The sequence below is a fragment of the Peromyscus leucopus genome, chromosome 5 (genome assembly GCF_004664715.2).
Source record: "Peromyscus leucopus breed LL Stock chromosome 5, UCI_PerLeu_2.1, whole genome shotgun sequence".
NCBI classification, from domain to species: Eukaryota; Metazoa; Chordata; class Mammalia; order Rodentia; family Cricetidae; genus Peromyscus; species Peromyscus leucopus.
In genome coordinates, this window is record NC_051067.1 from 125,961,006 (window position 1) to 125,987,881 (window position 26,876).

Consider the following 26,876-nt stretch of genomic DNA (forward strand, 5'->3'; position numbering starts at 1 on the left):
TCTTTGTGGGGTCAAAAAAGTCATTACCTGCAGGTTTAGAACACAAGTGTTCGATAAATGCTCAATAATTTACATACAGCCTTACCCCAAGAATCTCCAACAATCCCACTACCACTTCTGGTGGTCTGGGACTGGAATGCCACCTACCTCCTTACAGCAACCCCAGTTGCCATGGATATTTCCTTTCCTGGGTGGGGCAGCTTGACTCCCTGGAAGATGCTGCCTGTGCTTGGATGCCTACATCCTCTTAGGGCCCCACTATAATCACAGGGCATCACTATATGTCCCTACATGTGGAAGTATAACCACTGCAGGGCATTCCTATGTGTTTGAGTAGGATAAAGATTTCTGAGGCACCTTCAGGAGACTGCTCTAGGCTCAGAACTACAGTGGTGACTTAATCCTAGCCTCTTAATGATACTCTGCAGACCTTTGCTCTCCTAGAGTGATGTCTACACTTTCCTTGCTGCGAAGAGCCCTAGGAAGACCCTTCTGTGCACAGGGTCTGGGGGTGGGCTGTGGCACCTCATTACCCTGTTATCTGTGATATCTGGGAGACTGGCAGAGAAAGGATGTCTGTGTTGCCTGAGTTCTGCCTGCCCAGTGGGTCAATGAGCAAGTCACATGGACTTAGATGGTGTCACTTCTTTATTTTAGGCTGAGTTGGTGGAAACTTGGGGGCATATAACAGTCAGGGCACTGACCCTTGGACTCTGAAATTGGAGAGGCTGTACAGCTGTATGTGTTGGCCAGTGTCCTGAATGTTCACTGTCCCCAACCAAGGTAACTCCAGAGCTGGATGTCCTGGACCTTGGTAGGAGAGAGGCTCATATCCCAGGCATGGGCAGCAAAATGATACCTGGGTCAGCAAAAGCGAGCAAGGCAGTTGCTGCCTGATGGATAAGCAACACAGCCTCACACTACCTACACCCAGTCCTCCGGGGTAAGGGTAAAGCTCTTGTTATCGACTAACAAGAGACTGGCTCACACAAACTTTGGCTGTCTCAGGAGATTGGAGGGGTACAAAACCAGATTGCCCTGGCAAGACTCCCAGCAGCCATTTCTGTGTTGATGCCCCAGTAGGGGCTGTGTAGTGTCCATGGGAACAGGCCGGGGCCATCCAGGTTCACTGGAGGGCCCGTCAGTGTTGCAGGCTCCCCAGGGAACAGCAGCTACAGATTTCTCCCATTCGGTCGGAGAGGCAGACCCAGGACAAAAACAGGCCTGACTCAGCCAGCCACGTCCTGCTGAAGAAGAGGCACTACCCGAGGCCTCCAGGACAGATGTGTGGTTAGGAAGGTGGGCGAGAGCTATAGAGTGCCACCACAGCAGGCTGGCCCCAAACCAGATACATGGTGCGGTGTGGAGGTCCTGTGGCTCCTTTGGTCTGTGAGGTCCAGCCACCACTACTTGTCCAGCCGTCCCTGGGACAGAAGTTCCACATAGCTCAGGGCACTCTGCAGTGATGTCAGGCAGTACCCTTCTTCTCCAATTAAATACCTATGTGGAAGTGGGGAAAGAGAGGTGTCACCTGGAGGGGACAGATGTACAGCCTAGCCCTCTGGAAGGCAACATATTCCCGACGTGCTTGGACACTGATGTGGCTACAGCCAAGGTTAGGGAGCTGGGTTGGAAGAGGCCTTTCCCCCATGCCAGTCCTGGCCCTGGTATGCCCTGCAGTGTGCCCTGCTCTCCCCCAGGCAGATGCTGCTCAGGGGATACTCTTTACCTCTGGTCTAGGGTCTTCTGAAGGCTATGGAGCATGCTAACCCGAGTGCCTCGTGCACAGCTGGATCTCAGAGAGCTGTCCAAAGGTGATGGTGGGGTTACACTGCTCTAGGTCTGGGGGTGAGGTTCCCTTGTCCCTCTTGCCACAGCTGCTCTATTCCCAGCTCTTCCCACACCTGGGGAAGCCCTTGCCTACTCTGAGGAGTGCATGTCAGTCTCCTAATCACCTACTAGCCTAGGGCTCCTTCCTACCCTTCATGAATGAATTCCTCCAGGGCTGCACACTCTGACACCAGTTGGGGGAGGCCACTCCTCAGCACCACGAAGGACAGGATGGGCAGCAGGTCATCAGCACCACTGCTGGGCAAAGGCAAAGTGGTCAGTGGGCCTAGGGCCAAAAGGGACATTTGCCCTGGCTTTCTGGAGCCATCTTGACTACAGTTCCTGTACTCCCACCCCAAACAGCACAGGAGACCTCTTGGCCATGTTAAAATTGGGCCCAAAGAGCAGTACCAAAGACAGGATACACCATAGTCTCTTCTGGTTTTCTAGTTGGCTGTGGTCTCACATGCTTTTGGGAACTTAGGAGCACATGGCTGAGACTGGAAGACAATCATCTCTGCAGCAGGCCCTCTGGGACCATCCTGGGAGACGTCTAGGCACACTAGTTAGGGCACACATGAAGAGCTTCTTGGAAGAGCATGGGGACCAAGAAGCAAGGAGGCAGCTGGAACCCGAGGCCGTGGCTTGGGTCTGACCGTTTTCCCATGGGCCAGGGAGGCTCCACACACCAGCTGTAACTGCTCGGTGTCCTGCCACCTACAGGGACATGTCTACCCCCTGTTGGGGGTGGCGTGGGTCAAAGCTGTGATGTGCAAACATTTAGCCTGGGAACTCTTTTATAAAATGGGTAAAGAGGGCAGGGGAGGCAGGCTCTGTGATGAGGATGAAATAGCAACCCGATCTTAGAGTGGGTGAGAAGTATCTGCCCCTCTCTCCCTTGGGTTGAGCTCCTCGTGGGTGACCTCGTACTTGATTCTGACATTTACTTGGGAGACTCGAGTGCGGGCCAGGGTAACAGCCCCTTCCTGGTCTGCAATGACTGGTGTCAAGGCTGATCCTGGTCCTTGGGACAAGGTGGCAGGGTCAGAGTTCATGCAAGAGCTGTGGGGGACATTGACTCCAGGTCAGAGGATGCAGTTACAGCTGAGTTGAGGAGAGTTGGAGGTAAGCTCAAGCATCCCAGAGCCCAAGGCTGTGTGGCTTGGGTGGGAAGAACCTGCCCCATCTCGGATGTGCAGGGAGCCCCAATGCTGGATCAGTACAGGAAAGGGGCCTCACTGTGAAAGTGCTCCCTTCCTGCTTCCTCCAGGTATGCACCCGGGGTCCAAGCAGGCCTTTCTCCAAGAGCAGTCTTACCAGGTTAACCAGGGCCCAGGGTCCCAAGGAGCCCTCAGCCTAGTCAGAGGCACTGCAACAACAACTCATCCAGATGGACGGGAACACATGGCTGAGCCCTTCTCCTTGCCCTGTCTCAGTCCAGGGTCTCTGTAGGAATGAGCTGTTCTCTGCAGTGATCTAATCTGGGGCTGCTAAGTGAAGCAGGGCCGCCGGGGTCCTCCTCGGCCAGTCACAGGGCAGGAACGTATACTAGTATACCTCCAGGTAGTATCCTCATTCTGGACTCACATGGCAGCAGCGGGGGGCTGGGATCCAGCCTCAGGCCTGGCCTCGTGGGCACGGCAGTAGTCTTCTGCACAGATGCAGATGACCCGAAGAGTTCGCACTGTGGCACAGAAAAACGACTTCAGTGGAGCGTGATGTGGTGGGTGAAAGAGGAGTATTTAGCAAGGGCAGGAAGACTTGAAGGGCCTGGTGTAAGGGAGACTATGCTGTTTCCTGTATCAAGGGGTCTCCTGTATTGCCCAATCTCTCCTGATAATGCAGGACGGGAGGAAACTGAAAGGCACTGCCCCATAGCTGCCTAGTGACAGGCCCGTAGGCTAGCAGGGAAGGCACACCCAATCTTCCACCCCCCCAAACCTCTGGGCCCCTCAGATTCCCACACCTATGCACTCCAGCTTCTTCTGGGGGCAGCTCTCCAAGACCAGCAGCCCCAGTTCCTGGGCCGCAGTGCAGTAGGGGTAGGTGGAGGCTTGAGCCTCAGGGACACGTGGCAGGAGCTTGGCAGGGATGCCAAGGGCCGTAGGGGGTGCATTCCTGTACAGCTCCATGCTCCTGCTCACAGCAGCCTCCTGGGCACGGTGCACACTCCTAAAGCAGAGAGGCCAGGCTCAGCCACCATAGAGACACTGTTCCAGAGACAAGCAGGGTTGTGGCTGGGGATCTCTGGAGCTCAGTCCTATGAGAGCTGCTCAGGTATCTGAGCAAACAGCCCGACCGTCCCTAACTAGGGAGGTGGGCACAGCCACCTACAAACGTTTAACACCCGAGGACAGCCTTAGGATCAGACGATCCACTGGGAGACAGGGGTGGAGAGTCCAGCTCACGGGGATGGTGAACTAGGCTGGAGGCGGTACCTGTAAAGGGCTAGCAGCAGGGGCCACAGTGGGGAGAAGAAGGGCTCCTCGATGCAAGCCAGACAGCGGTCCTTGGAGGCGGCTGTGTTCAGGCTTTCGAAGGCCAAAAGAGTCAGCGAGAGCAGTCTATCTGCCAGAAGCAGAGTTGGGGATGTCGAAATGTGCTATTACCTGCCCCCACCTCTCGAGAAGCTCTAAGTTCAGAGTCAAGGTGCCCTGTTCCCCAGATCCGGCTTCTGTGCAACTGAACTACACCAGCATCTAGGCTTGGGGATAGGGGGGCTGTTCTACTTGGTTATTTTACTTGTTCAACCCCCCACACCTACCCCTTGCCCATCCTGTATCGTGTGACCTGGGGCCAGCTCTTAGCTCTTCTTCGCTGGGCTGACTTGGTCATGCACTGCTCCCATGTAGCTAAAGGGGCTGCTGAAGAGAGGGGATAACGGCCCTTTTCTGAAAAAGACTGGCTCCTAAGTCTACAGAAACCCCAGGAACTTCAGAATAGTAAGGTCCCGGGCTGTTGAACCTTCGTCACTGATTCACAGAATGTCTAGAAGCCTTGGGGTAGGCACAGCCAGACCACCTTATGATCAAAGGCTGTGCCAGGCACCACATCCCTGACTCCCATACCAGCTCCACCTGGGGGCTGGGATGGGCTAGGGCCTGCTCTTCCGGCCTAAATGCTTGCTCCCGTGGGTGGGGTGGACAAAGGTCTTTGCTGTCCAGGGCAGGGGGTTGCACTTGAGGGCTGGCAGATACAACTGGTGCAGCTCCTGGGTTGGTGCCCAGCAGGCTCACCGATGGCATTGTGAATGTCCTTCACTGTGCTCTTCAGACATTCCAGCAAGGGCTCCCTCTTTGCTCCTGGGGTCTGTGGCTCAGATAGAGCCAAAAACTGTTCCAGGTCCTCAAAGGAGCTGTCCTTGTCTGGCAAGTGGGATGAAGCATCGACCAGGGGGGAGGAAGGCCCTGCTGGGCTGCTGTCTGCCTCTCTGTCCAGGGGGCCTGAGTGAAGTGTGGGGACAGAAGGTGTGGAAGGAGGTCCATCCAGAGATCGCGGGGCTGCACTGGGTTCTGAAGGGGAGAGCATGCAGTAGAGGCTCTGGGAGGATCGGAGTCGCCGGCTCCCAGGAGCCAGCAGGCCATTGGCTTCTGGGGGCAGGGAGCAGCAGCCCGGGGCAGGTCCAGCACTGATGGCAGCCCGGCTCACAATAGGGTACAGTGCACTGTAGACTGCACACTGCAGCTTCTTCAGGAGCTGGGAGATTGGGTGATCAGGGAGGCTGCAAGGAGAAGAACAGCAAGATGCAGTTGGGCCCTGAAGAGTCTACCCGGGGGTGGGGGTGGGGCACTTGCTCTATCCACTCATTTTTCTCATCTCCAGCAAACAGTGAGCACCACAGCAGCCACCCTCAAGGCCAGGCAGGGCGTCAATCTACTTTTTACCCTTAAGCTTAGAAATCTGAGTTCAATTTCTATTAACTGACCTCAGTCACCTGGGCCTTATGCCCTCATCTGTGATATTCCTTGTACAAAAATTACCACGCTGTGAACGATTTCAGAGAGAGAACTTCTCTGCCATTTCCTATTAGAGGATATCATAATTAAAGTGTGACCTATCCAATCTAGAGAAGCTAATGGAAGCCAACGAAAACCTATCAGCACAAAAGGCCCTTCTGCAGGAGCCCCTTGCCCCCCAGGTCTCTGTAGCCTAGCCTTTGTAATTAATCTCCTTTCTTTCTCACTCCTTCCCCATCATCTAGCAAGGAGAACCCGAGGCTGGGTGATGGACTCTATGAATACCTGAGCAAGTGGGAGACCAGGCTGGTCACTACTGACAGGTCCCCTGGGCTCCGCTTCAGCTTGGCTCTCCAGTGCTTTGGCCAGTCCTGCAGGACAGAGGACCTTGGAGGAAAGCAGAGTCGGATCTCCACAATGGGATGCCCTGCAAGGACTGTGTGAGGTTGCCCTGGGGTGTGGGAAGGAACCAAGTCCTCTGGGCCCGTGTGACCCCTGTTCTGCCACGCCTCTGGGTGGCCCAGTAGTACTCACATGGTCTTGCTCATATTCCAGGATGGCAGCATAGAGTGCTCGCTGCTCCCGCTCCTCTGGGGTCAGAGCAACTTGACTGCAGAACCTCCTGCGAAAGAAGACAAGCTGGGAACAGGGACGGACCTATGGGCTCAGGGAGCCTTTTCCAGGCCTCCCGGCATGCCTACGAGACAGGGAAGAGATGCACCTGTTGGCGGCCTCCTGAAGGCGCAGGCGGCGCTCCTCCATCTTCCTCTGGAGCTGGGGTGATAGAGTCAAGGGGCCAGTCGTGTCTGACCTGAGAGGACATGCACCCTTGCCCCATGCCTCATCTGCTCCATCCTCCTCGAATACCCTTGATGTCCCAAGAGTCTAGGTAAGTAAGGCTGTTTCTGCCTTCTAGAGATAAGTCTGGTACTGAACAAGGCCAGGAGAACAGCAAGGAACAGGAAGGCAGAGGAGCCTAAGGAGAGCCTTGGGAACAGTGTAAGGGTTAATCTCCCGCTTCACTGCTGGGAAGGCTCACAGTCCCACACTTACCTGGCACCTGGTCCCTTCTCCCTATCCTGCCCCTTCTCCACCCTCAGCTCAAGACCTCACTCTCATCACTCCTTAAGGATGCCGTCTCTTCTCTTGCTTTGGCGATCACCAGATTCTCCATCATCTGCCGCTGGAGAGACAGGGTCTACGGAAAGAAGGAAGAAGTAAGGCCCGATTCCCCAATGCCCTGTTCCTTCCCTGACCAGTCCAGTTCCTCTCTGGGCCTTGCTCACCAGTGATGTCTTCTGCATGGCCTGGCTGGGGTCCAGACGAGCCATCCGGGCCTCATATGTGGCCCTCAGCTTCTGGTTCTGCAAGGAGGCCTTCTCCAGTGGTGTTAGCTCTCTAAAAATAGGGACAAGCTGCTGTCCATGCACAGGAAGTCCAGGAATGTTCTAGTGACCTGAGCAACCATCCTTACACGACCAAGATGAAAGAAGATGGTAATGGAGCAGGAAGAAATGCAGGGGGGGGGGTGGGCAAGCTAGAGGTCTGTTGACAAAACATGGGTGTCAGTGATGCTAGAACTCGGGGCTTATCAAGAGAAGCAGGACATGTGCAATAACATGGAACTCCTGGAAGTTACTACAGGCTTCCAAACAGTAAGATTCATTTGCAACCCACTAAAGGGAGAGATATGTCTATTTAGTAAAAAAAAAAAACTGCAGCATGCCATACACCTCCCTGCTTTCAGAGTCAGCAGACAAAAGGGGATGGAGAAGCCTGAGGAGGGCAGACTCCATCCTCAAGTTGATGTCTGCATCCACCCCAGTGCTGAAGCTGCACACACAGACAGGTGGGGCCTGAGAAACCTGGAGGGTAAAGGTACCTTTGGGACATATGGTAAGAAGGGCCTGATTCATCCATGTTGGGTTCACTGAGTTTTCTGCATCTGTGTCTTGGTATTTTTTCATTAGTGTAGAAAACTCTCTGCTGTTATATCTTCAAACAATGCCCCCTCCCAATATCATTCTTCTCTTTCTAGAACTTAAAAAAACATGCTAAGCCTCCTGTCTTTCCTATTTTATGTCTTGTTTCTGTGACATCTGAATTTTAGCTCTGCCTATTTTTTTTCTCTTTCCATCTGTGTCTCTACTCTGTTATTATAAACCTGTACATATTTATTTATTTATTTGTTTGTTTGTATGTTTGCTTTGGATTTTAGAGACAGGGTTTTTCTGTGTAGCCCTGGCTGTTCTGGAACTTGCTCTGTAGGCCAGGCTGTCCTAGAACACATAGAGATCCACATGCGGGTTGGGGATTTAGCTCAGTGGTAGAGCGATTGCCTAGCAAGTGCAAGGCCCTGGGTTCGATCATCAGCTCAAAAAAAAAAAAAAAAAAAAAAAAGAGATCCACATGCCTCTGCCTCTCAAGTGCTAGGTTTAAAGGTGTGCACCACCATGCCCAGCCTCCCTAACTAGTTTTAAAAAACAAATTTCAGCATTATATTTTGATTTAATTTCTACTTTATATTTGCTGGCTCTGACTTTAGAGTTTCTTGTTCAGGTGTTTTCAAACTTAGTTTTGTAAATACTAAACAAAGCTCTGTGTTGTTTGACCTGTGCCTGAAAACTACATGAAATCTTCACCGGTCTGTTCTGTAACCATTACCTCATCATTTCTGTTTCTATATGGGTATCTTTGTTTGCCACTAACTTTTTGAAGGATGAAGGTACTTTCTTCCTAACAGAATTTGCATCTGCTTCTGTCAGGCAAGGGGTGTGTCTCCTCTGGGAGCCACTTTAACTAACTACCCAAGGGAAGCTCACTTTTGCTCAGCCTCCAACAACATCCACAGCTTAGCACACCTCCCATCTTGTCCATCTTACTTCTTAGAGTTTTGTGATTCCACCACCTGCAGCTTCTGGAAGATCTCAGGAGGCAGGAAAGGGGAGAGTTTCCCTCCTTCGTCCGAACACACTCGGCGGTGTCGGCTGGTGGGCAAGGGGATGGGAGGAGCCACAGGTACAGCGGGCTTCAAGCATATTTTCCCTGCAAGCCACGGATAGCACCCTGGTCAGCAGGCTAGGGATCATCCCACAAAGCAGGTACCAAGAGCCCCCTTCTTTGGGTACCCACCAAGTTTGGTAGCTGTCGACTGGGCCCGTTCCAGACACTGTTCAGCCAGCTTCAGCATCTTTGAGGTCTCAGGGGGCACAGTTTCCCCAGCTTCTAGGGAAGGAACATGGGGGGCGGGTTACAGTCCTTCCACCAAGACTCACATTCTTACTAAGAACAAGGAACTGTAAGTCAGGCAAGCTTGCCCTTAGTCTTTTCACCATGGCTCAAAACAATATACACACATGACGGGTGGCCAAGCATCGGACTGACTCTTGCCATGGAGCCCTCCTGGCTACTGCACAGAGACACAGGCGCTACAGACTCTCCGGGCCGCCACCTCCTCGCTGCCTGCACCATGGACTTGCCCCTGCAAGCGCTGCTGTGAGGACTTCCACCCCTAACCACACACACACAGCTGTCTGTGCTGCTCTCCGCTCTCCGCGGGCCTGCTTATATCAGCAGACACATCTTCTCCTCGTACTTTGCCGAGTCGTCCACCCAGCTCCTGGACCCACTCTCCTGTTCCCCCTTACAGCAAACCCCTCATAAACACCATCTTCTCTTCATTCCACCTCCATTTAGCATCCAAATTCCCCTACATTGTCCCTGCCCAGCTCTGCTTTTCCAAAGATGGCAAGTCATTCCGATTTTTTCTATCCTCTGGGATATTACTTCCCTTAGCAAGGTTCCTCCTGCTGGTCCTGACCCCTCTGCCCTGAGCTCTGTGACAATCTTTGAGGCGTCAGGACTCAGCTGAGCTTACTTGCTCCCTACTAGCTCTCCCTAACTATGTTCCTATGTCCAGAGAGTTGCTTCTATCTCAGAAACATTTATATGTTTACAGTGGGATTCTCTAATTTTTTTAAAATTCGAGACAGGGTCTCATGTAGCCCAGGCTGGCCTCAAACTCACTATGTAGCTGAGGATGATCTTGAACATTTTTTTTTTTGAGACAGGGTTTCTCTGTGTAGCTTTGGAGCCTGTCCTGGAACTCACTCTGTAGACCACGCTGGTCTCGAACTCACAGAGATCCACCTGCCTCTGCCTCCCAAGCATTGGGATTAAACGCACGCAACACCACCGCCCGGTGATCTTGAACTTTTGATTCTCCTAAATGCTAAGATTTCAGGCTTTTGCTATCACATTAGTTTATGCAGTGCCAGGGACCAAATCCGGGGCTTTATGTATGCTAGGAAAGCACTCTCTACCAACTGAACTACATCCCTAGCCCCACAGTGGAGTTCACAATTTCTCTCCTTACACACAGAGTTGTCCATCATCTGCTTGCAACATCCTCTGATGCTAGCAACTCACCATCAACGCTAGCAGGTCTGCTTGGTTTCTGCTTCAAGATACATCCAAAGTCTTTGCTCCTCCCAATGCTGGGTGGAGCTTTGGCAGGTTCCCAAAATTCCTTTCTAATTCCACCCAAGATGTACAAAGCACAGCTATAACTACTTCCTCCTCTCGGCCTTTAAATATCCTTGCTGGCAAGGCCTCACTTTTGTGCAGCTCACTCTTCACGGCCTTGAGGCAGCGTCTTGATCCAATCTATGACCTATCCCCCTAGCCCATAATACTGCCCTTCAATGCCACCATGCTACATTATGATATTCTATACTAATGATAATGACCTCCAGCTTTGGGGACCATCAAATTTGGGGTCCACAAATTGGCCATCCTGAGAGAAGAAGCAAGTCTGAAGGCATACCTGTAGTGTGTTCCACATCTTCCAGTAACGCCTGGGAGATGTAGTGAATGCTCCTCAGGTATTCCATGTATGCCTCCTGTGTGCAGGGAAGAGAATGGCAGGGGTCAGGCTGTCAGGCCAGTAGATGGAAGTGCCTACATCATGCCTGCCAAGTGGATGTGGAAAACACAGGATCAACAGCGTCTGCTCATTTCTGAGAGACTTCTAGACTTCAGTGATGGTCCATCTAGGACAGGGGCTATCCCCACCGTCTAGACTTGAAGGAAAAAGTGTTTGCCTCTGAGAACAAAATCAGGGAAACTCTTCCCACTTTTGCACTAGGGCGTTCCCAGCTGGACACATCCCTCCTTTCACTGCCTTACTCTCCAGCAAGTGAAGGAGCTGCGCTTCTGTCAGGAGGCTTGGTAAGGCAGCCTCAGCAGTGACACCATTTTCCACTGTGTATAACAAAATCTCCTTCCTGTGCAACTCAAAGATCAGCAGTTTTTCCATGTCTTGTGAAAAATACTTCCTGAAAGTCTAAGAAGAGAATAAGGCTCATCTCTCAATCTCACTTTCTGGCACAGAGTAGAGCATCTTGTTGCAGGTTTCAACTGTGTGACCCCTCTGTCCTGAGCTCCGTGACAGCTCAGGACAGAATGCACTCTGGAATGTATGTGTTTTATTTTATCTATTGTCAAATTACCCAACTTTAATGAACACTTCAGAGATTAAGGATAAAATGGATTTCAGGTAGGATTTTCGTCTTGGGAGGAGAACCTGATGTCCTAGAAAACCAACTCGAGGAACTGGACAAACACTGATTCTTCCTCTCTAAGGGTAGCTCGGGGTGGCCTGGCCGGCTCTTCTACCTAGTTGCCATCCTTTTAATTAGCGTTCATCCTCAGTGACAGGCCACACCCCTTCTGTGCCGGTGTTTCTTTACAAATGACCTTTGAAGGCAACTGCAAACAGCAGCATCATGAAAGAGCCGACAGCCAGTCTTTTCTGGATTAAGTCTGCACAGTGTCTGTCAAGAATACAGACACACACACACACACACACGTCTGTCACCTACATCTCGGAGGGCTGCTTCACAGGTCCTTTGCAAACAGAACCACGGCTCGACTCATTGAACAGATAAACCAGAGACCAAGTGCTAGTTGAGCTGTCCGAGGTCCCCGCAGAGCGCCCACAGCCGCCCGGCCGTGAGCCTCCGGGCGGGGTCCCAGAGCTGTCGCGCGCGTCGGAAGCGCGGATCCCCTCACACGCCCGCCCGCCCTCGGCCACCACTGGCCAGGTGCCTCCCGGACCTGCTGCCGCGCCCCTCCCAGCCTCACCCGGGGCCGGTTGCCGGTGTCTAGCTCGATGGCCCTGTTGGCCAGTTTCATGGCGCTTTGCAGTGGCTTCGCCGCGCCGTCCCCGGCCGCAGCGGCCATGGCGCCGGGCGGGGGAGGCCGCGGCGACAGGGGCGGGGCCGGCGCCTCCGAACCGGAACGTGGAGTGTGCAGCAGAGGGAGCTGCGGGAAGCGCACACTGCCGGAAGGGACCCGGACACACTTCCGCCTGCCCCGCCCCGCCGCGCAGAGCTAGGTTTAGAGATGAGAAGGGGCCGGGTGGGTCGTGTCAGCTTTTCAGAGCGTGCTCGCTCCGAGTCTCGACGAGAAGATTGGTGGGAAGAACCTCGTTGTGCGGTTCTCTGTTAAGTGCCACAGCTCGTGCCTCAGTCCGCGGTAGTTTACCCTCCCGGCCGCCCCTCCTTCATGGGCCTGTCGAGAGTTCTGCGCGACCCTAGGAACTCTGGGCTCTCGACACAACAGCGGCCACTGTCGCTCCCGGGCCGCTCCTCACTTCGCTCCACCCCTCGCTTCGGCCCTCTCAGATCGCGGTGAAGCGAGCGGAGCCGAGGAGCCGGGCGGAGTGCAGCCGAACCGTACTGAGTCAGAGGAGTCCAGTCCAATCGAGCAGAACCCGGCGGGCCGAGCCACACCGAAGAGCACGGAGCAGCGATCAGGCGGCCGCCACCATGAAGCGGGACCGGCTCGGCCGCTTCCTGTCGCCTGGGACGGCTCGGCAGCGCGGGAGTTCGGGCGGCGGCTGTGGAAGCGGTCGGACTCGGGGCCGCCCTTCTCGCACCGGCGGAGCGAGCGCGGACGGGGCGGCGGCGCAACTCAGCTGGGGCTCGACGCGCTCTTGCGCGGACACAGGCGAGGACGGTACAGACGAGGCAGGTGGGTTCCGGGCGTCCTCTGGCCCTGATGGGAGCCTAGCGATTCTGAGAGCAAACCAGGCCTTCTAGTTCCGGAGGGCCTGGGGCCTCTCACGTCTACTGCAATGACTTTTGGCCAGACAGCCCATCTTTTCCTGCCCTGTGTCGCTGCTGTTTGGTACTTAAGTTTTGAAGTCACACAGGTGTGGTTTTCAGTTCAGTTCTTCGGGCTGTGTACTCTTAAGGTAATTGCTTAACTTCTCTGAATTCCAGTTTCTTGTTGGTGAAAACAGACCCACAACCTGCGATGAGAACTAAGCTCCCTGTCTGCCTGGGAGTTCGTGTATAAGCAGCAGCGGTTAGGGCAACAGCATCAGTGTGTATCACATTTGGGTGACTTTTCCGTGCATGCTGTCCTTAGTCCTGGGGCAGGCAATGAGGTGGTGGCATTGTCCCTATTCTGCAGACAGGACACCTAGGGAAGGACAGTCAGTTTCGTGAGGCACAGCTGAGGCACATTTTCAGGATAGGATGTGTGAGAAAAGTTACATTTCATCTTCACTGGAGGCACCTGGGGTTTGTTGAAAGGCGCTGGGCACAGTGGCATATGCCTGCATCCCACCCAGCCCTTAGAAGGCCGAGGTAGAGGATTATGAGCCCCAGCCTGGGCTACACAGTGAGACCTCAGCTCAAAAAAAAAATTTGAAAGATTTCTTGACAGTAGCCCTTCCAAAGTTGAATGTTTAGTGAGGAAGGCCAGCTCCTGAGTCCTGTTGTTAGTGTGTTTGGGAAGCCCAGGGAGGGCATTGCTCTAGGTGCTTTAGGTGCCGGGAGGCTAGTGGGAAGTGTGGTCCTCACACTGGGCGTTCCTTACTTACTGTCACATTTGCTTCTTTGCTCAGGAGCAGGCCGAACTTTTGCCATGGGGCACTGTCGCCTCTGCCACGGGAAGTTCTCCTCACGGAGCCTCCGCAGTATCTCTGACAGAGTGCCTGGGGAGACCTCAGAGAGACTGTCCCCAGGGGAGCGTGTCTTCATTAGGGACTTTCAGCGTCTGCTGGGTGTTGCTGTGCACCAGGACCCAGCCCTGCCTCCGTTTGTCTGCAAGAACTGCTACACCCAATTCTATCAGTGCCACAGCCTCCTCAGGTCCTTCTTACAGAGAGTCAATGTCTCCCCAGCTGGCCAGCGGAAGCCTTGTGCAAAGTAGGCCCTTGTTGGATTTCTTGGGACCTTCAGGGGTCATCACCATGTGTCCTGGGTGTTGATTTAGGGCAGTGACTTGTGGGGTGGACAAAAGCCAGCATAAGCCTCTCATGGTGCTACAGTGAGGTGCTGTGGTGGCGAGGTTTGCAGAGGTTTGAGGGTGAAGAGCTATCAGTAGAAGAGAGGGAACAGGGCTGCTGGTAGAGGGTTCCTGGGGAGGTTTGTGACCTTGGGAGGCTCCTAAACTGTGGCCACACTGATGCTTTGCAGGGTTGGTGTTCAGCCTCCCACAGTGGCCGAGGAGGGAACATGTATGGGTGAGTGCTGTTCATGCCAGGGTGGGCATTCCAGGTTGGGCCTAGTGCTGGCCACCATGAGACTGACCTCTCTGTTGATTCTCCTCAGCTGATCTGATCACCTCGAGCCCTCGGTGTCTGCACAGCTTGGTGGGCTGGGTACATGAACATGCAGCCAACTGTGGGTCTCTGCCCAGCCTTCAGAGGACACTGTCCTCTGAGTACTGTGGCATCATCCAGGCTGTGTGGGGCTGCGACCGGGGCCATGACTTCACCATGGACACAGACTCCAGCTGCAGAGCTCTCTTTTTGGACAGTGCATTAGCAGTGAAATGGGCATGGGGCAAGGAGATACCACCACGGCTGGCCCAGAACTCAGAGTTGAACCCCACTGGAGCTGCCTCTCAGCTCTGCCAGACCAGAGAAACCCAAGTTGGATCTGAGACCAAGACACTGCCCAGTGTGGATGTGGCCCTGCTGCACTCACATGGAGACTCTGTGGGACCTGGAATAGGCCCCTATACTCAGCCAAACTTGGCTCCCAGTGAGGCCCCAGGTAAGCAGTACCTGTGGCTTATGCTAGAACAGGATTCAGTATCCTGTCCAAGGTTGTGTTCCGCAGAAAGTGGACGTCCGTACTGTTTGGGAATAGGCCAGGGTATAGCAGAGGAAGCTGGTAGGAGAAGATGGGGGTCCAGCCTCAGTGCTTTCCCATAGGAACTGTGACTGTTAGAGTACTTAAGAATAGGATGGTCCTACCAGCCTGTCTTGACTTCTTGTTCCTTCACAATCAGGCCTCTGATTCAACAGTTTCTGTAATGACACGCTCATCTGGCATCCGGTCTTCCTCTAAGCCTGTCCTTAGACCACAGGGTACTGGTTGTTCTTGTAGGCTGAGGGGACTGAGGGAGAGAGAAGAATGGGATTATTGTCTGCAGGACATGGAGGCAGACAATGAGGCTGCTACTTTACCATAGTGTGGGCCAGTGTGGTAGCCTCGTCTATTGACTGGCCCCTCTGTGGGGCTTGGACCCCACCCACACGTGCTGTGGGTTGGGTGCAGCTGTTCCTAGGCATCGTGTTGGGAGAGTTGGAGCCAGCTTCCTGCCTGCCTATTGCCTTCATATATTGGTTTTCATGGTCACTTACGGGTGCTTAGCTGGTTCCCACCTACAAATCCACATTGGGGCTCTTTGAAAACGCAGGAAAGAGGGTTGCCGAGCATAGCGGTGCACACATTTAATCCCAGCACTTGGGAAGGCACAGGCAGGCGGATTTCTGTGAGTTTGAGGCCCGCCAGGTCTACATAGAGTTCCAGGACAGAGCCAAGGCTACATAGAGAGACCCTGTCTCAAAAAAAGCAGGAGGGTTGAAGAGATGGCTTAGCAGTTAAGAGCACTTGTTGCTCTTGCAAAAGACCTGGGTTCAATTCCCAGCATCAACATAACTCCTGTTCCAGGGGTCTGAGGCCTTCTTCTGGCCTCTGCTGGCACCAGGCATATACACAGGCAAAACATTTATACATTTAAAAAAAAATGCAGGTACCCCTGTGGTTCATCTAGAAATAAAACAGAGATGAACTCCAAGCAAGGCCCTAGGAGGATGTCACAGACATCTTAGAATGTGATCTTAGAATGCTTGGCTTTATAAGGTGTATGTATACCTCCTTTGGTAACAGTAGCCTTTAAACTGTCATAAACTATCCAGAGTGGGCTTATTTTCACCTAGAACAATAACCTGAATCCGAGAAGGGTCGGCTTGCTGATATGGAGCCTCCTGTTCCTTTGGACAGAGCCTGGCATAGTGAGTGTGGGGTGAGAATGGAGGAAACAGGGCAGAGGCCTTCTGGCCTCATAAGGAAGGCTGTGTCCTTAGACAGGAACAGGGCCTCCTTACTGGTGAGGCCCTTCCTGTGCTCAGTGGTGGTAACCAGAGCCTGTTCTTTGTTTCCCAGGGCAACTGGGTGAGAAGCAGGTTCCATCTTCAACCTCGGATGATCGGGTAAAAGACGAGTTCAGTGACCTTTCTGAGGGGTGAGAGAAGAGTGGGTTTAAAAAGCCTAAAATTTCTCCTTCAGAAATCAGACTCAGCCTCCCTAGAGCTGCTGCCCTTGGCTGGCATGTTTGCCTGCCCTCCTCAGAGGGGGGGAGGAGAGGAGTGGCCAGGGGAGTTCTGGGGCCTCTGGCTCCTGACGTGGCTTTCTGGTCCCAGAGGCACCCAGATGAAGAATACTGCAGGGAAACACAGTTCCTATTCTAACCCAGAGTGTTCTGGAATTGCCTCCTTTAGTTGCTCCAGGGTTGGTCCTTCCTGGTTACCTGTCTGCTTCCTTTGTAAAGGCCTTAGCTTGTGCAGCCCCAGGTGTCACTACAGCAGAGGATGCTAGATTGAGGCCCTTTGGATAGTGAGGTTGAGACTTGGAGTAGAAGCCCTGTGTGGGGTGAGGAGAGGACAGGCCTCCCTAGAAAGGGGTGTACCAGGGCCTGTTAGCTCTGGGCTGAGAACCACTCAGTTGGTGTTTGCCCTTCTGTCCTGCTCCGTGGCCTAGACTGGGGTGCAGATGCACGTCATCCAAATAGGGAGGGACAGACTGAATCTTGGTTACACGCTTGTATCTCTGGGCTGTTAGACTGCCTGTAGCCTCAGGCCTAACCCCATCCACATAGCTGGTGGCCTGTGGAGAACACCGTGGGCTGGTTAGACTGCCTGTTTGCTGCTCAACACAGGCCAGTGATTCATGGTTTAGGGTGAAGGTCATAACCGTTTGTTGTTGTTGTTGTGAACTTTGAAATGGCTAACAGCTTGCCTGTGTTCACAGTTGATGGGTGAAACAGTTCCTTTCTGAATCTGCCTTTAAGTCTTCACACTCCCGGGCTGTAAATAAATCAGCTGTTGTAGAGTTTGGGGTGTCGGTATTAGCAAAGTGGCTTTCAGGGAGGGAGGATTGCTAGCTTGTTTGCTTTGAGTGAGTCTGGCTTGTCCTCCTGTCAGGACATAGACTAGAGTTGGGGATTTTAGATTTCTTAAGACATGTTCAGAAGCAAAGCCTGGGCTATGGGGGCTGTAGCACCTAAAGACAGGAGGTCATGTTGGGTTGTTGCTCACCCAGGTCAGTGCTTTGCTGACAGCTCTCTCACTTTCCTAGAGACTTCCTGAGTGAAGATGAGAATGAGAAGAAGCAAAACCCACAGTCCTCGGATGAGTCCTTTGAGCCTTACCCAGAAAAGAAGTAAGAGTATAGCCCTGTCTAAGCCTATGATGTCTAGAGTGATGTTGTACAGGTTAGCCTGGGTGCACATGGGAGTCTTGAGTGTTTAAAAATGGGATATGGAGGCCCATGCTGGCCTCAGTCCTTTCCTTTGGCCCCATCTCCCAATGCCAGTGAACATGGCAGCTTCTTTTTTTCTTTTTATTGCACTTAATGTATTTATTCGTGTGTGTGTGTGTGTGTGTGTGTGTGTGTGTGTGTGTGTGTGTGTGTGTGTGTGTTGCACATGGGGAAGTCAAAGGACCACTTCCACTGGTTCTAGGTATCAAACTCAGGTTGTTAGGCTTGGTGGCAGGTGCCTTTCATCTGCGGAGCCAGCTCAGTGGCTTCTAAATGAACCAGGAGGTCTGTTTGAAAGGCCAGGTGAGCAGCTGAATATGATAGGATCCCCTTGACCTTTGGCCACCCTTTTTGGTGGGTTGGGGACCTGGTCTAAATGTGTATCACAAGGCGGCAGGCAGCCCTGTTAGTAAGACACAGCCCCACTGTAGGGAGTACCTTAGTGGTTCTTTTCCAGTCCGTTCCTAGTGTCCCTTAGCATCGTCCTGGCCCTGCTCTAACTGTTCCTTTTGATCTAGGATCAGGCCTCTTCTCAAGTCCAGGAACTCAGCCTTGTGACCATTTTCAAGTCAGCCCTTGGCTCTGATTTCTTTGTCCATTCTTTGTTAAGCCTCTTGTGTGGCTTTTCCCTTTCTCCAAACAAACATAGGATTCTAACAAGGAGAGACAGAGTTTTCACTTGGGTCTCTTTCCTCTTAGCAATAGCCCTGTGTCAAGAAAACCTGCATACCCAATAACTAGTTAGTGACTGCCTCATTGTCACAGTGCTCTGAGGATTTCACAGTTCAGAGTGAAAATCCCAAGAGCAGCTCTGGGCACCACACTATCAGCTAAGAACACCCTACAAAAAGACTGAGAATTTCTTGGTTTCTTTTTTTTTTTTTTTTTTTTTTTTTTTTAAATGTAAGTTCTAATATTTCTTATGGGAAGAGAAACAGAAACAAAAGGAGAGCAGAGATCAGAATGGGAAGATCGGAATCAGAATATAATACCAAGCCACGTGGCCTCAGCAAGCCTCACAGGACAGAGCGCTGTCTGGAGACCAACAAGGAATAGCCCTAGGAAAGCATGGCCAGATTGCAGGCTCGGCTGCCTCCAGGAAGCCCTCTTCCCTTTCTAGTGACCTCCACCTCCAGCCACTTTAGTAGGTAGTTGGGAGGGTTAGTGGGTTTCATTTTCAGAAGATGGGGGAAGTGGTTGTTCTGCTGAGCCCCTGCTGCTGAGATGTGAACAGCATGCTCAACTGTGTACTTGTCTCACTAAGACAAGTGAAGATAGGATGCTTTGGGTGGGACATATGAGATACATTTGAAGACATCTTTAGTAAAATGAACTATTTTAGTGAGAACTGTACTTTGCCTGAACGCTTCTTTTTTTCAGACATTATAGTGAGGCACATCTGGGGATTTTTTCCCCCTAAGACAGGGTTTCTTTTTCTTTCTCTTTTGGTGAAAGGGTTTCTCTGTATAACAGTCCTGGACCAGGCTGGCCTTGAACTCACTGAAATCTGCCTGTCCCTGCCTCCCAAGTGCTGGGATTAAAGGCATGAGCCACCACTGCCTGGCTGAGGCAGGGTTTCTCTGTATAGTCCTGACTATCCTGGAACTTGCTGTGTAGACTAGGATAGTCTCGAACTCAGAGATTCACCTGCCTCTCCTTCCCAAGTACTGGGATTAAATGCATGCACTACTTCTGCCTGGCATCAGCTGGGGGTTTTAAAAATAGTTTTTATGTGTATATGTGTGTGCCTGAGTTCACGTATGTGTACCAAGTGCATGTGGAGCCCTTGGAGGTCAGAAGAAGGCATCAGATCTCCTGGACCTGGCATTATAGATTGTTGTGAGCTGCCATGTAGGTGGATACTAGGAACTAAACCTGGGTCCTTTGCAAGAGTATCAAGTACTCAGCAATCTCTAAGCCATCTCTCCAGCCCCACAGCTGAGGACTTTTGAAGACAGGGCGTCAAGAAACCCTTGGTCTCTGTGCCTACTCACATATTCGCCTCTTCAGCCTTTTCTTTTAGCCTTGAGTTCTGGCTGGCTGGGTAATCATCCTGAGTAACAGCTTCAGGAATGAACTGGTCAGAACACTGTGGTTCAAAGCAGAGAACACCTGAGCTTAGACAGGGCAGTCAGATAGGATTGGAAGTATTTACCTATGGCACATACGGTACAGACTCTAAACACAAGTAGTCTAGTGTGCAAGGCACTCACTGCCTGAAAAGGCTATCCCACTCAGCCAGGAGATAGGTGTGGAGGGGGACATTGGACAGTTATCAGACAGGGAGAGGCGGAATAGCCTATATGTTGCAGGCTAGTGATTTTTTTTTAAATTTTTTTTTTTTTTTTGTGTTTGAGATCCTATCATACTATATATAGCTCCGGCTGAATTCCCTATGCAACTCAAGCAGGATTTGAAATTCTGATCCTTTCTACCCCAGCTTCCTGAGAGCTAGGGTGTGTGCTACCATAGGGGGGCCTGCCCCCACTTTTCCCCAGGGTACTCTTGAGCAGGGAGAAATGAGGAATATGTGGATAAAAATATAGAGGAGAGAGATAGTTAGAAACATAGGGAGAGCCTCAGGAGAGTCTGGGTCAAAACCCACCAGCTCCTTTTGTCTCTACTAAAGGGCTTTTAAAGGAATGCCAAGGGGTGGAGCAAAAGACCTCCCCCCAGCACAGCCAAGTGCAGACCATCTCAAACACCCGGTGACCATGCACATGGTCAAGCCATCCCTAACGCAGACCTGCTATGTAAAGCAAGCTCAGTTCTAACTAGGAAACTTTTGTGGGCTCCCACATCTGTGTAGCTGACAGTGACCTTGAACCTGACCCCCCAGGTGCTAAGATGGAGTCTGTGTATCCCTGGCTGGCCGGAACTTTTTGTGTAGATCAGGATGGCCTAAAACTCAGAGAGCCATCTGCCTTTGTTTTCTGAGTGTTGAGATTAAAGTGTGTACCATTATGCCTGGCCTTAATTTTTAAAAATTAACCATTTGTTGTAATTATTTTTTAAAGGTTTATTTAGTTTTATGTATGTGGGTGTTTTGCATGCATGAGTATCTGTATGCCACATGAATGCAGTGCCCTCAGAGATCCAAAGAGGGTGTTGGATCCCTGGAACTGGACTTACCAATGGTTGTTAGCTTTGAACTTGTGATTGTCTCATCCTCCAATACTGGAATTATGAGCATGTGTTACCACAACCAACTTCTATTGTGATTTTGACAGATTTCAGTGAAATCTATAGATGGCTTGGGTGGACTGTACTGGAATTTTTGGCCATTGTATTATGGTTCTGTAAAGGAACAGAATGAATATATACTAAAAGGAGATAGATTAGATTGGCTTACATGATACAGTCTGAGTAGTCTAACAATGGCTGTCTTATACTGGAGAGGCCAAGAACTGAGCAGTTGCCCAGTCCTACCCTGGTGTTGAAGGCCTGGAGGATTCCTGGATAGCCACTAGTCTTCAGTCCATGCTGGAAGCCTGAAGAAGCTGGGTTCTCTTATCAGCAAAGAAATGCAGCAGCAGTAGTAGAATAAGATGAACTTGCTACCTACACTTAGGGTGGGTTTCCACTTCAGATAACCTCTTCTAGAAAATCCCTCACAGATGTGCCCAAGGGTTTGATTTTTGATTCCAGAGCTAAGCAGGCTGACAGCCAAGCACCCTCCTCCACCCCCACCTCCCACCCCCTACCCCCGTGCCCTGTGTAGCCCTAGCTGGCCTGGAACTTGCACTGTAGACCAGGCTGGCCTCTGCCTCCTGAGTGCTGGGATTAAAGGTGTGTGCCACCACCGCTGGACTGTCATAGCCATCTTTTAATATTAGGAGTGTGAGGGAAAGGGAGAGAAAGCATCTTGGTATGTATCTCGGGCTGGCCTTGAGCTCATGATTCTTCTGTTTCTATCTCCTGGGATGCTGTGATTATAGGTAAGTGACACCACATCCTATATATATTAGTTCTTTTTGTTTTGTTTTGCTTTTTGGTTTCTTGAAACAGGGTTTCTCTGTGTAGCCCCAGCTGTCCTGGAACTCACTCTGTAGACCAGGCTGGCACTCAAATTAGTCCTTATCCATAAACACAAAATTGTCTTTCCAGTTACTGTCTTTAAGAGTCTTTCACTTTCTCTGGTCAATTTTTTTTTTTTTTTTCGAGATAGGGTTTCTCTGTGTACCCTTGGCTGTCCTGGAACTTGCTCTGCTCTGTAGACCAGGCTGTCCTCAAACTCAGAGATCTGCCTCTGCCTTTCGAGTGCTGGGATTAAAGGCGTGCACCGCCACCCCCACCTAGCTCTCTGGTCAATTTTATTCCTAAGTATCTCATTCTCTCTAGGGGATGCAAAAATCCCAGAAAGATAGGGCTAGATCTAAAGCACTGTCAATAAATAAATAATAAACTAACTGGGTTTTGTGATTGATTTTTATTTACTTGAGGTATGGGGTATTGGACTGAGGGCTTTGCACAAACTAAGTTAAATGCTTTACTGAACTGTTTCACCACACTTTTTTTAAACCTTTGTTTTTATTTATATAGTTACTTTATTTTAGTATTTTGAGAAAAGGTTTCTGTTTAGCTCTGGCTGTCCTGGAACTTACTTTGTAGACCAGGCTGGCCTCAAACTCAGAGATCTGCCTGCCTCTGCCTTTAAAGGTTTGTATTTTTGGGTAGTGTCTCTGTGGCTCAGGCCAGCGTTTACTTTGTGATCCTCTTGCTTCAGCCTCTTGATTGGCTGGGATTTCAGGCCTGCACAACCTGGTTTGTCTTCTGTTATTGATTAAATTGATTAAATATATTTTGGGTCTGGAGCGATGGCTCAGCAGTCAAGTGTACTTGTTGCTTTTGTAGAGGACCTAGTTTAGTTCCCAGCACCCATGTGGCAGCTATCAAGTCTGTAATTCTAGTTCCAGAGGATCTGACACCCTCTTCTGGCCTCCCCAGGCAGTGTAGAGCATAGACACACATGCAGGTAGAGTACCCATACATATAAAATAAAGCTACACTTCCCACTCAGAAGCTGGTGGCTTGTTTGAGAGGAGGTCTTGGTGTGCTGTCTGCTGTAATCCAGTGTGCAGCCCAAGCCATGCTTGTGTCGGCCCTGAGCAGCTGAGATGTCAGGTAGGCACCATCATGCGGGCCTTTTAGCTTCTGGCGGTTTGTTTTTTGGGATAGGGTTTCTCTGTGTAGCCCTGGCTTCCTGGAACTCACTCTGTAGACCAGGCTGGCCTGGAACCCACAGAGATCTGGCTGCCTCTGCCTCCCGAGTGCTGGGATTAAAGGTGTATGCCACCACCTGGCCTATCCTTTTGGATGCTATTGAACATGAATTGTTTTCTTAGTTTCCTTTTTGAACTACTTATGTAGTTATGTTAGTGTATGTTATATAACTAATTTGGGACTAAAGATATGCCCCAGGCTGCTGGTTGCCTGACAGAATCTCAAATCCAGTGGTCGGGAATGCTGAGCCCCTTTCTAACATTTGATCATCTGGAGACATGACTGACACTTAGAATTCTCTACTATTTTCCATATCTCCATCTCTCATGGAACTTGAATTCTGAAACTGCATAATGTGATAGTATGTGTGCTCCATGCTACCATCTGTTCTGCACGCCCTCCCAAGGTAACTGCTTCAGACTTGTAACCCTCTCAGGGTTGTCCTGCCTGCTGACTAATGGTAGATGAGACCTTGAAGAAAACTGGACGTGCAGGAAGAGACAAGAATCATTTGCAGACAGAGATAAACATGACTAGATTGTTTTCTTTACCCCTTCTAGGGTCTCTGGTAAGAAGAGTGAAAACAAAGAAGCCAAGAAGGCTGAAGAGCCCAAAGTCAGGAAGAAGCCTGGGCCCAAGCCTGGCTGGAAGAAAAAGCTCCGATGTGAGAGGTAAGCGGGCTGCAGTGGGGGGCATTTGCATGTTGGGTCAGCACCTCCACGTGTGCTTTGCCTTACAGGGAGGAGCTGCCCACCATCTATAAGTGTCCTTACCAGGGCTGCACAGCTGTATACCGTGGGGCTGATGGCATGAAGGTAAGGAATGGGCATCACCTTCAGTAAGGGTTGACTGAGTTGTCATGGGTGTTAGTAAGAATCTGCTGAAGGCACCAGGCATTTGTGTAAAGCCAAGTACAAACTTCCCAAGGGCTCATAGGATCCTAGTGGATGTGGAGACAGCCCCTTGCTCTAAAACCAGTGGTATAGGGTAGGAAGTAGTTGTCTCTTTCCAATAGTCAGTTGTGACGTGCTGGGACCACTACACAGCATCTCCTGGGAGGCAGGATGTGCCCAGATTAAACACCAGGGTCTCTTATCCCTTTTTCCTCTAGAAGCACATTAAGGAGCACCATGAGGAGGTCCGGGAGAGGCCCTGCCCACATCCTGGCTGCAACAAGGTATTCATGATCGACCGATACCTGCAGCGACATGTGAAGCTCATCCACACAGGTATCTGCCTCAGGCTGTGCCTTGTGAGCTTTGGTTTGGCTGTTAGTGGATCTCAGGTGCACAGAGAGAGGGACCCCCCCCCCCCCAGAAGCAGGTAGTGTCCAAGTGGCTCACAAAGCTTCTATGTCACATGGGTATTCTGAATCATCTGTTGCATTCCTGAGGGAGGCAATTCCACCCCCCCACCCCCACCCGCAAGGTTTGAGCAACTTCTCAGAATTGATAGCATAGAAACTCAGGTACTTCTGTGAACTCACCACCTTTAAAAATTAACCCTAGAGGGCTGGAGAGATGGCTCAGTTAAGTGCACTGGCTGCCCTTCCAGATGGATCTGGGTTCAATTCCTAGCAACCACATGGCAGCTCACCTGTCTGTAACTCAGTTCCAGGGAATCTAACACGTTCACACCAATGTACATTAAATAAAATTAACACTAGAGTACCAGGTGGTGGTGGTGGTGGTGGTGGTGGTGGTGGTGGTGGTGGTGGTGGTGGTGGTGTACGCCCTTAATCCCAGATTAAACACCAGTGTAGGCAGGATGGGTTGGAACAAGTAGAATTAGTGCATAGTACTGTTATGGCTATAGTTGAAAAAAGAAAAAAGTACTTGTGCACTTGGTACACACGTGGAGGTCAGAAGACAGTTTGTAGAAATAGGTTCTCCTACCACGTGGGATCTGGGGTTGGATTCAGGGCATCAGTTTTGGCAGAAGGAGACTTTACCTGCTGAGCCTTCTCGATGGTCCTTGGTTTTTTGTTTATTTGTAACAGAGTTTCATGTAGTTCAGGCTGGCCTCACATTTGATATACAGCAGAGGATGACCTTGTTGAGCACTGAGACTGTGATGTACATGGGATCTGGCTAAGTTTCCAAGTGTATTGAACCATTTTACTTCCACCAGTGATCTTATCTCCATTGTTTAGGTCTTTACTTTGGGAAGACTTCCAGAGAGTAATTTCTCTAAAGGTCTGTGCCCCCTAAAGCCATCTCTTTTATTTTGGGAAAGGAGCTTCAGGCTGGACATGGTAGTGCACATATTTCTTTATGAATTCTCTATGTGGGCCACCAGGGCTACATAGTGAAATGATCTCTCTAAAACAAACAAGCTGGGCGGTGGTGGTGCACACCTACAATCCCAGCCCTTGGGAGGCAGACTCAGGTGGATCTCTGAGTTCAAAGACAACTTGATTTATAGAACAAGTTCTAGGACAACCAGGCTACACAGAGAAACCCTCTTGAAAAAAAAAACAAGCTTCAAATGCACACAATCTCTGTGGCAAAACCTAGCCATGTAACAGTGCTTTAAGGAATTTATAAATTAACAAACTGCTTTGTATTAGAAACATTTATTAGTGAAGTTCTTTGTATCAGAATTATCTTTCTTTTTTTTAATTAATAGAAAAATAAATTATCAGCTTGATACAGTACAAATTCTTATCTTAATAGTGAAATGTTTCCCTGAGGCTTGCCCGGTAATTGAGTAAAACCAAAACTTATTATAAGCCAGTCATCCCCCCTGCTATGTAGCCTCCCTGGTTCTGTGGGTTGCAGTCTGATTGTTCTTTGCTTTTTATTTAGTATCCACTTAGGAGTGAGTACAGAATTATCTTTCATTTTAAATAATATTTGGTTCTCAAAGGTTCTTGCTTGGACACATCCTTGTGTTATATAAAGCAGTAATAACTGTCACCCGTCTTGGAGCAGATTTGAGATAGGTGCTCACAACCCCTCTGGTCTTGCAGAGGTACGCAATTACATCTGTGACGAATGTGGGCAGACCTTCAAGCAGCGGAAGCACCTTCTTGTCCACCAGATGCGTCACTCAGGAGCCAAGCCACTGCAGTAAGTGTGGGCTGGGCACTTCCTATGCCTGGGACAAGGCACAGCTTACTTCCCCTGCCTCTGCCCCCCAGGTGTGAGGTCTGTGGGTTCCAGTGCAGGCAACGAGCATCCCTCAAGTACCACATGACCAAACACAAAGCAGAGACTGAGCTGGACTTCGCCTGTGACCAGTGCGGCCGGCGGTTTGAAAAGGCCCACAATCTCAACGTGCACATGTCCATGGTACATCCTCTGACCCAGACCCAGGACAAAGCCCTGCCTTTGGAAGCAGAGCCCCCGCCTGGGCCCCTGAGCCTCTCTGGGACCGTGGAGGGTCAAGCTGTGAAGCCTGAGCCTACCTGAGAACTGCAGGTGGAGCACTGGGCATGTTGAGCTGACTGAACTCAGCAGGTGTGATGTGAGGCGTGAAGACATTCCTGCTCCTCACTGCCCTGCTGCAGAGTTCCGCCTGCTCTGTGGACCCCATGCTGTACTCCACCTCACATATCCAGCAGCCTTATGTTGGAGGGCATCTCTCTCTGGGTGAGGGAGCTGGGCTTGGTGTGTACTTCAACCTGCTGTGGTACCAGCAGTTTATTTTCCTATGGACAGTGAGCAATTTAAGGCCAGACACAAATTATGAATAATTAATTTTTTTCCTAACTAGAGCAATCAAGGAGATTTGTAATCTACTTTCTAGTGTAACAAGAGCTCCATGTTATGCTTGCAATAAATTATTCACAAAGGTGCCGGCTGGTGCACTGAGGTGGGTACAGTCAGAACAGATGAGGCTCCTGGTAGAGATCAAAGCTGGGCCCGGCCTGCTGCCTTTGCAGGAGAGTGTTGCTCATCTCAGGGTCATAGTCTCCTCGACCAGCCAGCAGCTACGAGAAAATACACTGCTTAGTGCCCACAGCCTCTCAGGAGAGCCAAGTGAGTTGTGTGCAGATCAAGAACTAGTAGACACTTGAGTT

General features: G+C 50.9%; 3 protein-coding genes across 6 annotated transcripts in view; 1 reads left to right on the forward strand and 2 right to left on the reverse strand.

Annotated features, from left to right (window-relative positions):
• Nucleotides 1-630: 630 nt before the first annotated feature.
• Vps9d1 (VPS9 domain containing 1) lies at nucleotides 631-12,142 on the reverse strand. Of its 3 annotated transcripts, none has more exons than XM_028880893.2 (15): nucleotides 11,931-12,142; nucleotides 10,612-10,687; nucleotides 8,919-9,011; nucleotides 8,669-8,831; nucleotides 7,073-7,184; nucleotides 6,922-6,984; nucleotides 6,508-6,560; nucleotides 6,321-6,408; nucleotides 6,072-6,157; nucleotides 5,067-5,551; nucleotides 4,269-4,398; nucleotides 3,797-4,002; nucleotides 3,418-3,514; nucleotides 1,981-2,085; nucleotides 631-1,500 (listed from the first exon to the last, which is right to left on the reverse strand). In XM_028880893.2, the coding sequence occupies exons 1-15, from the start codon at nucleotides 12,027-12,029 to the stop codon at nucleotides 1,407-1,409; spliced, it is 1,950 nt and encodes a 649-aa protein (XP_028736726.1). In that variant the 5' UTR covers nucleotides 12,030-12,142; the 3' UTR covers nucleotides 631-1,406. The 3 variants fall into 3 exon arrangements, with proteins under 3 accessions (XP_028736726.1, XP_028736727.1, XP_028736728.1); XM_028880894.2 differs by having other exon boundaries at nucleotides 8,919-9,008; nucleotides 11,931-12,076; XM_028880895.2 differs by lacking the exon at nucleotides 11,931-12,142 and adding an exon at nucleotides 11,669-11,790.
• Nucleotides 12,139-26,650, forward strand: Znf276 (zinc finger protein 276). 2 transcript variants are annotated; one of them, XM_028880896.2, is made up of 11 exons: nucleotides 12,139-12,821; nucleotides 13,702-14,005; nucleotides 14,276-14,322; nucleotides 14,411-14,857; nucleotides 16,256-16,334; nucleotides 17,447-17,530; nucleotides 23,413-23,523; nucleotides 23,592-23,667; nucleotides 23,964-24,081; nucleotides 25,824-25,923; nucleotides 25,995-26,650. In XM_028880896.2, exons 1-11 carry the CDS (start codon nucleotides 12,617-12,619, stop codon nucleotides 26,263-26,265), a joined length of 1,842 nt encoding a protein of 613 aa, XP_028736729.1. In that variant the 5' UTR covers nucleotides 12,139-12,616; the 3' UTR covers nucleotides 26,266-26,650. The 2 variants fall into 2 exon arrangements, with proteins under 2 accessions (XP_028736729.1, XP_028736730.1); XM_028880897.2 differs by lacking the exon at nucleotides 12,139-12,821 and adding an exon at nucleotides 12,828-13,044.
• Nucleotides 26,470-26,876, reverse strand: part of Fanca (FA complementation group A) — a 52,773-nt gene continuing 52,366 nt past the window's right edge. The window contains exon 43 of the mRNA XM_028880898.2: nucleotides 26,470-26,786. Coding sequence (XP_028736731.1) covers nucleotides 26,679-26,786 — 108 coding nt within the window. The 3' untranslated portion in view covers nucleotides 26,470-26,678. The remainder of the gene's footprint in view (nucleotides 26,787-26,876) is intronic.

What these genes read in the sequence shown, in the direction of transcription:
- Vps9d1 (XM_028880893.2), bottom strand. Translation starts at nt 12,029, where the DNA reads ATGGCCGCTGCGGCCGGGGACGGCGCGGCGAAGCCACTGCAAAGCGCC. An exon ending in GTCGACAGCTACCAAACTTG is followed by an intron (nt 8,832 to 8,918) that starts GTGGGTACCCAA and finishes CGTGGCTTGCAG; the next exon opens with GGAAAATATGCTTGAAGCCC. An exon ending in CTTCAGGAGGCCGCCAACAG is followed by an intron (nt 6,409 to 6,507) that starts GTGCATCTCTTC and finishes CTTCTTTCGCAG; the next exon opens with GAGGTTCTGCAGTCAAGTTG.
- Znf276 (XM_028880896.2), top strand. Translation starts at nt 12,617, where the DNA reads ATGAAGCGGGACCGGCTCGGCCGCTTCCTGTCGCCTGGGACGGCTCGG. An exon ending in CAGCGGAAGCCTTGTGCAAA is followed by an intron (nt 14,006 to 14,275) that starts GTAGGCCCTTGT and finishes GATGCTTTGCAG; the next exon opens with GGTTGGTGTTCAGCCTCCCA. An exon ending in CGAGGAGGGAACATGTATGG is followed by an intron (nt 14,323 to 14,410) that starts GTGAGTGCTGTT and finishes GATTCTCCTCAG; the next exon opens with CTGATCTGATCACCTCGAGC.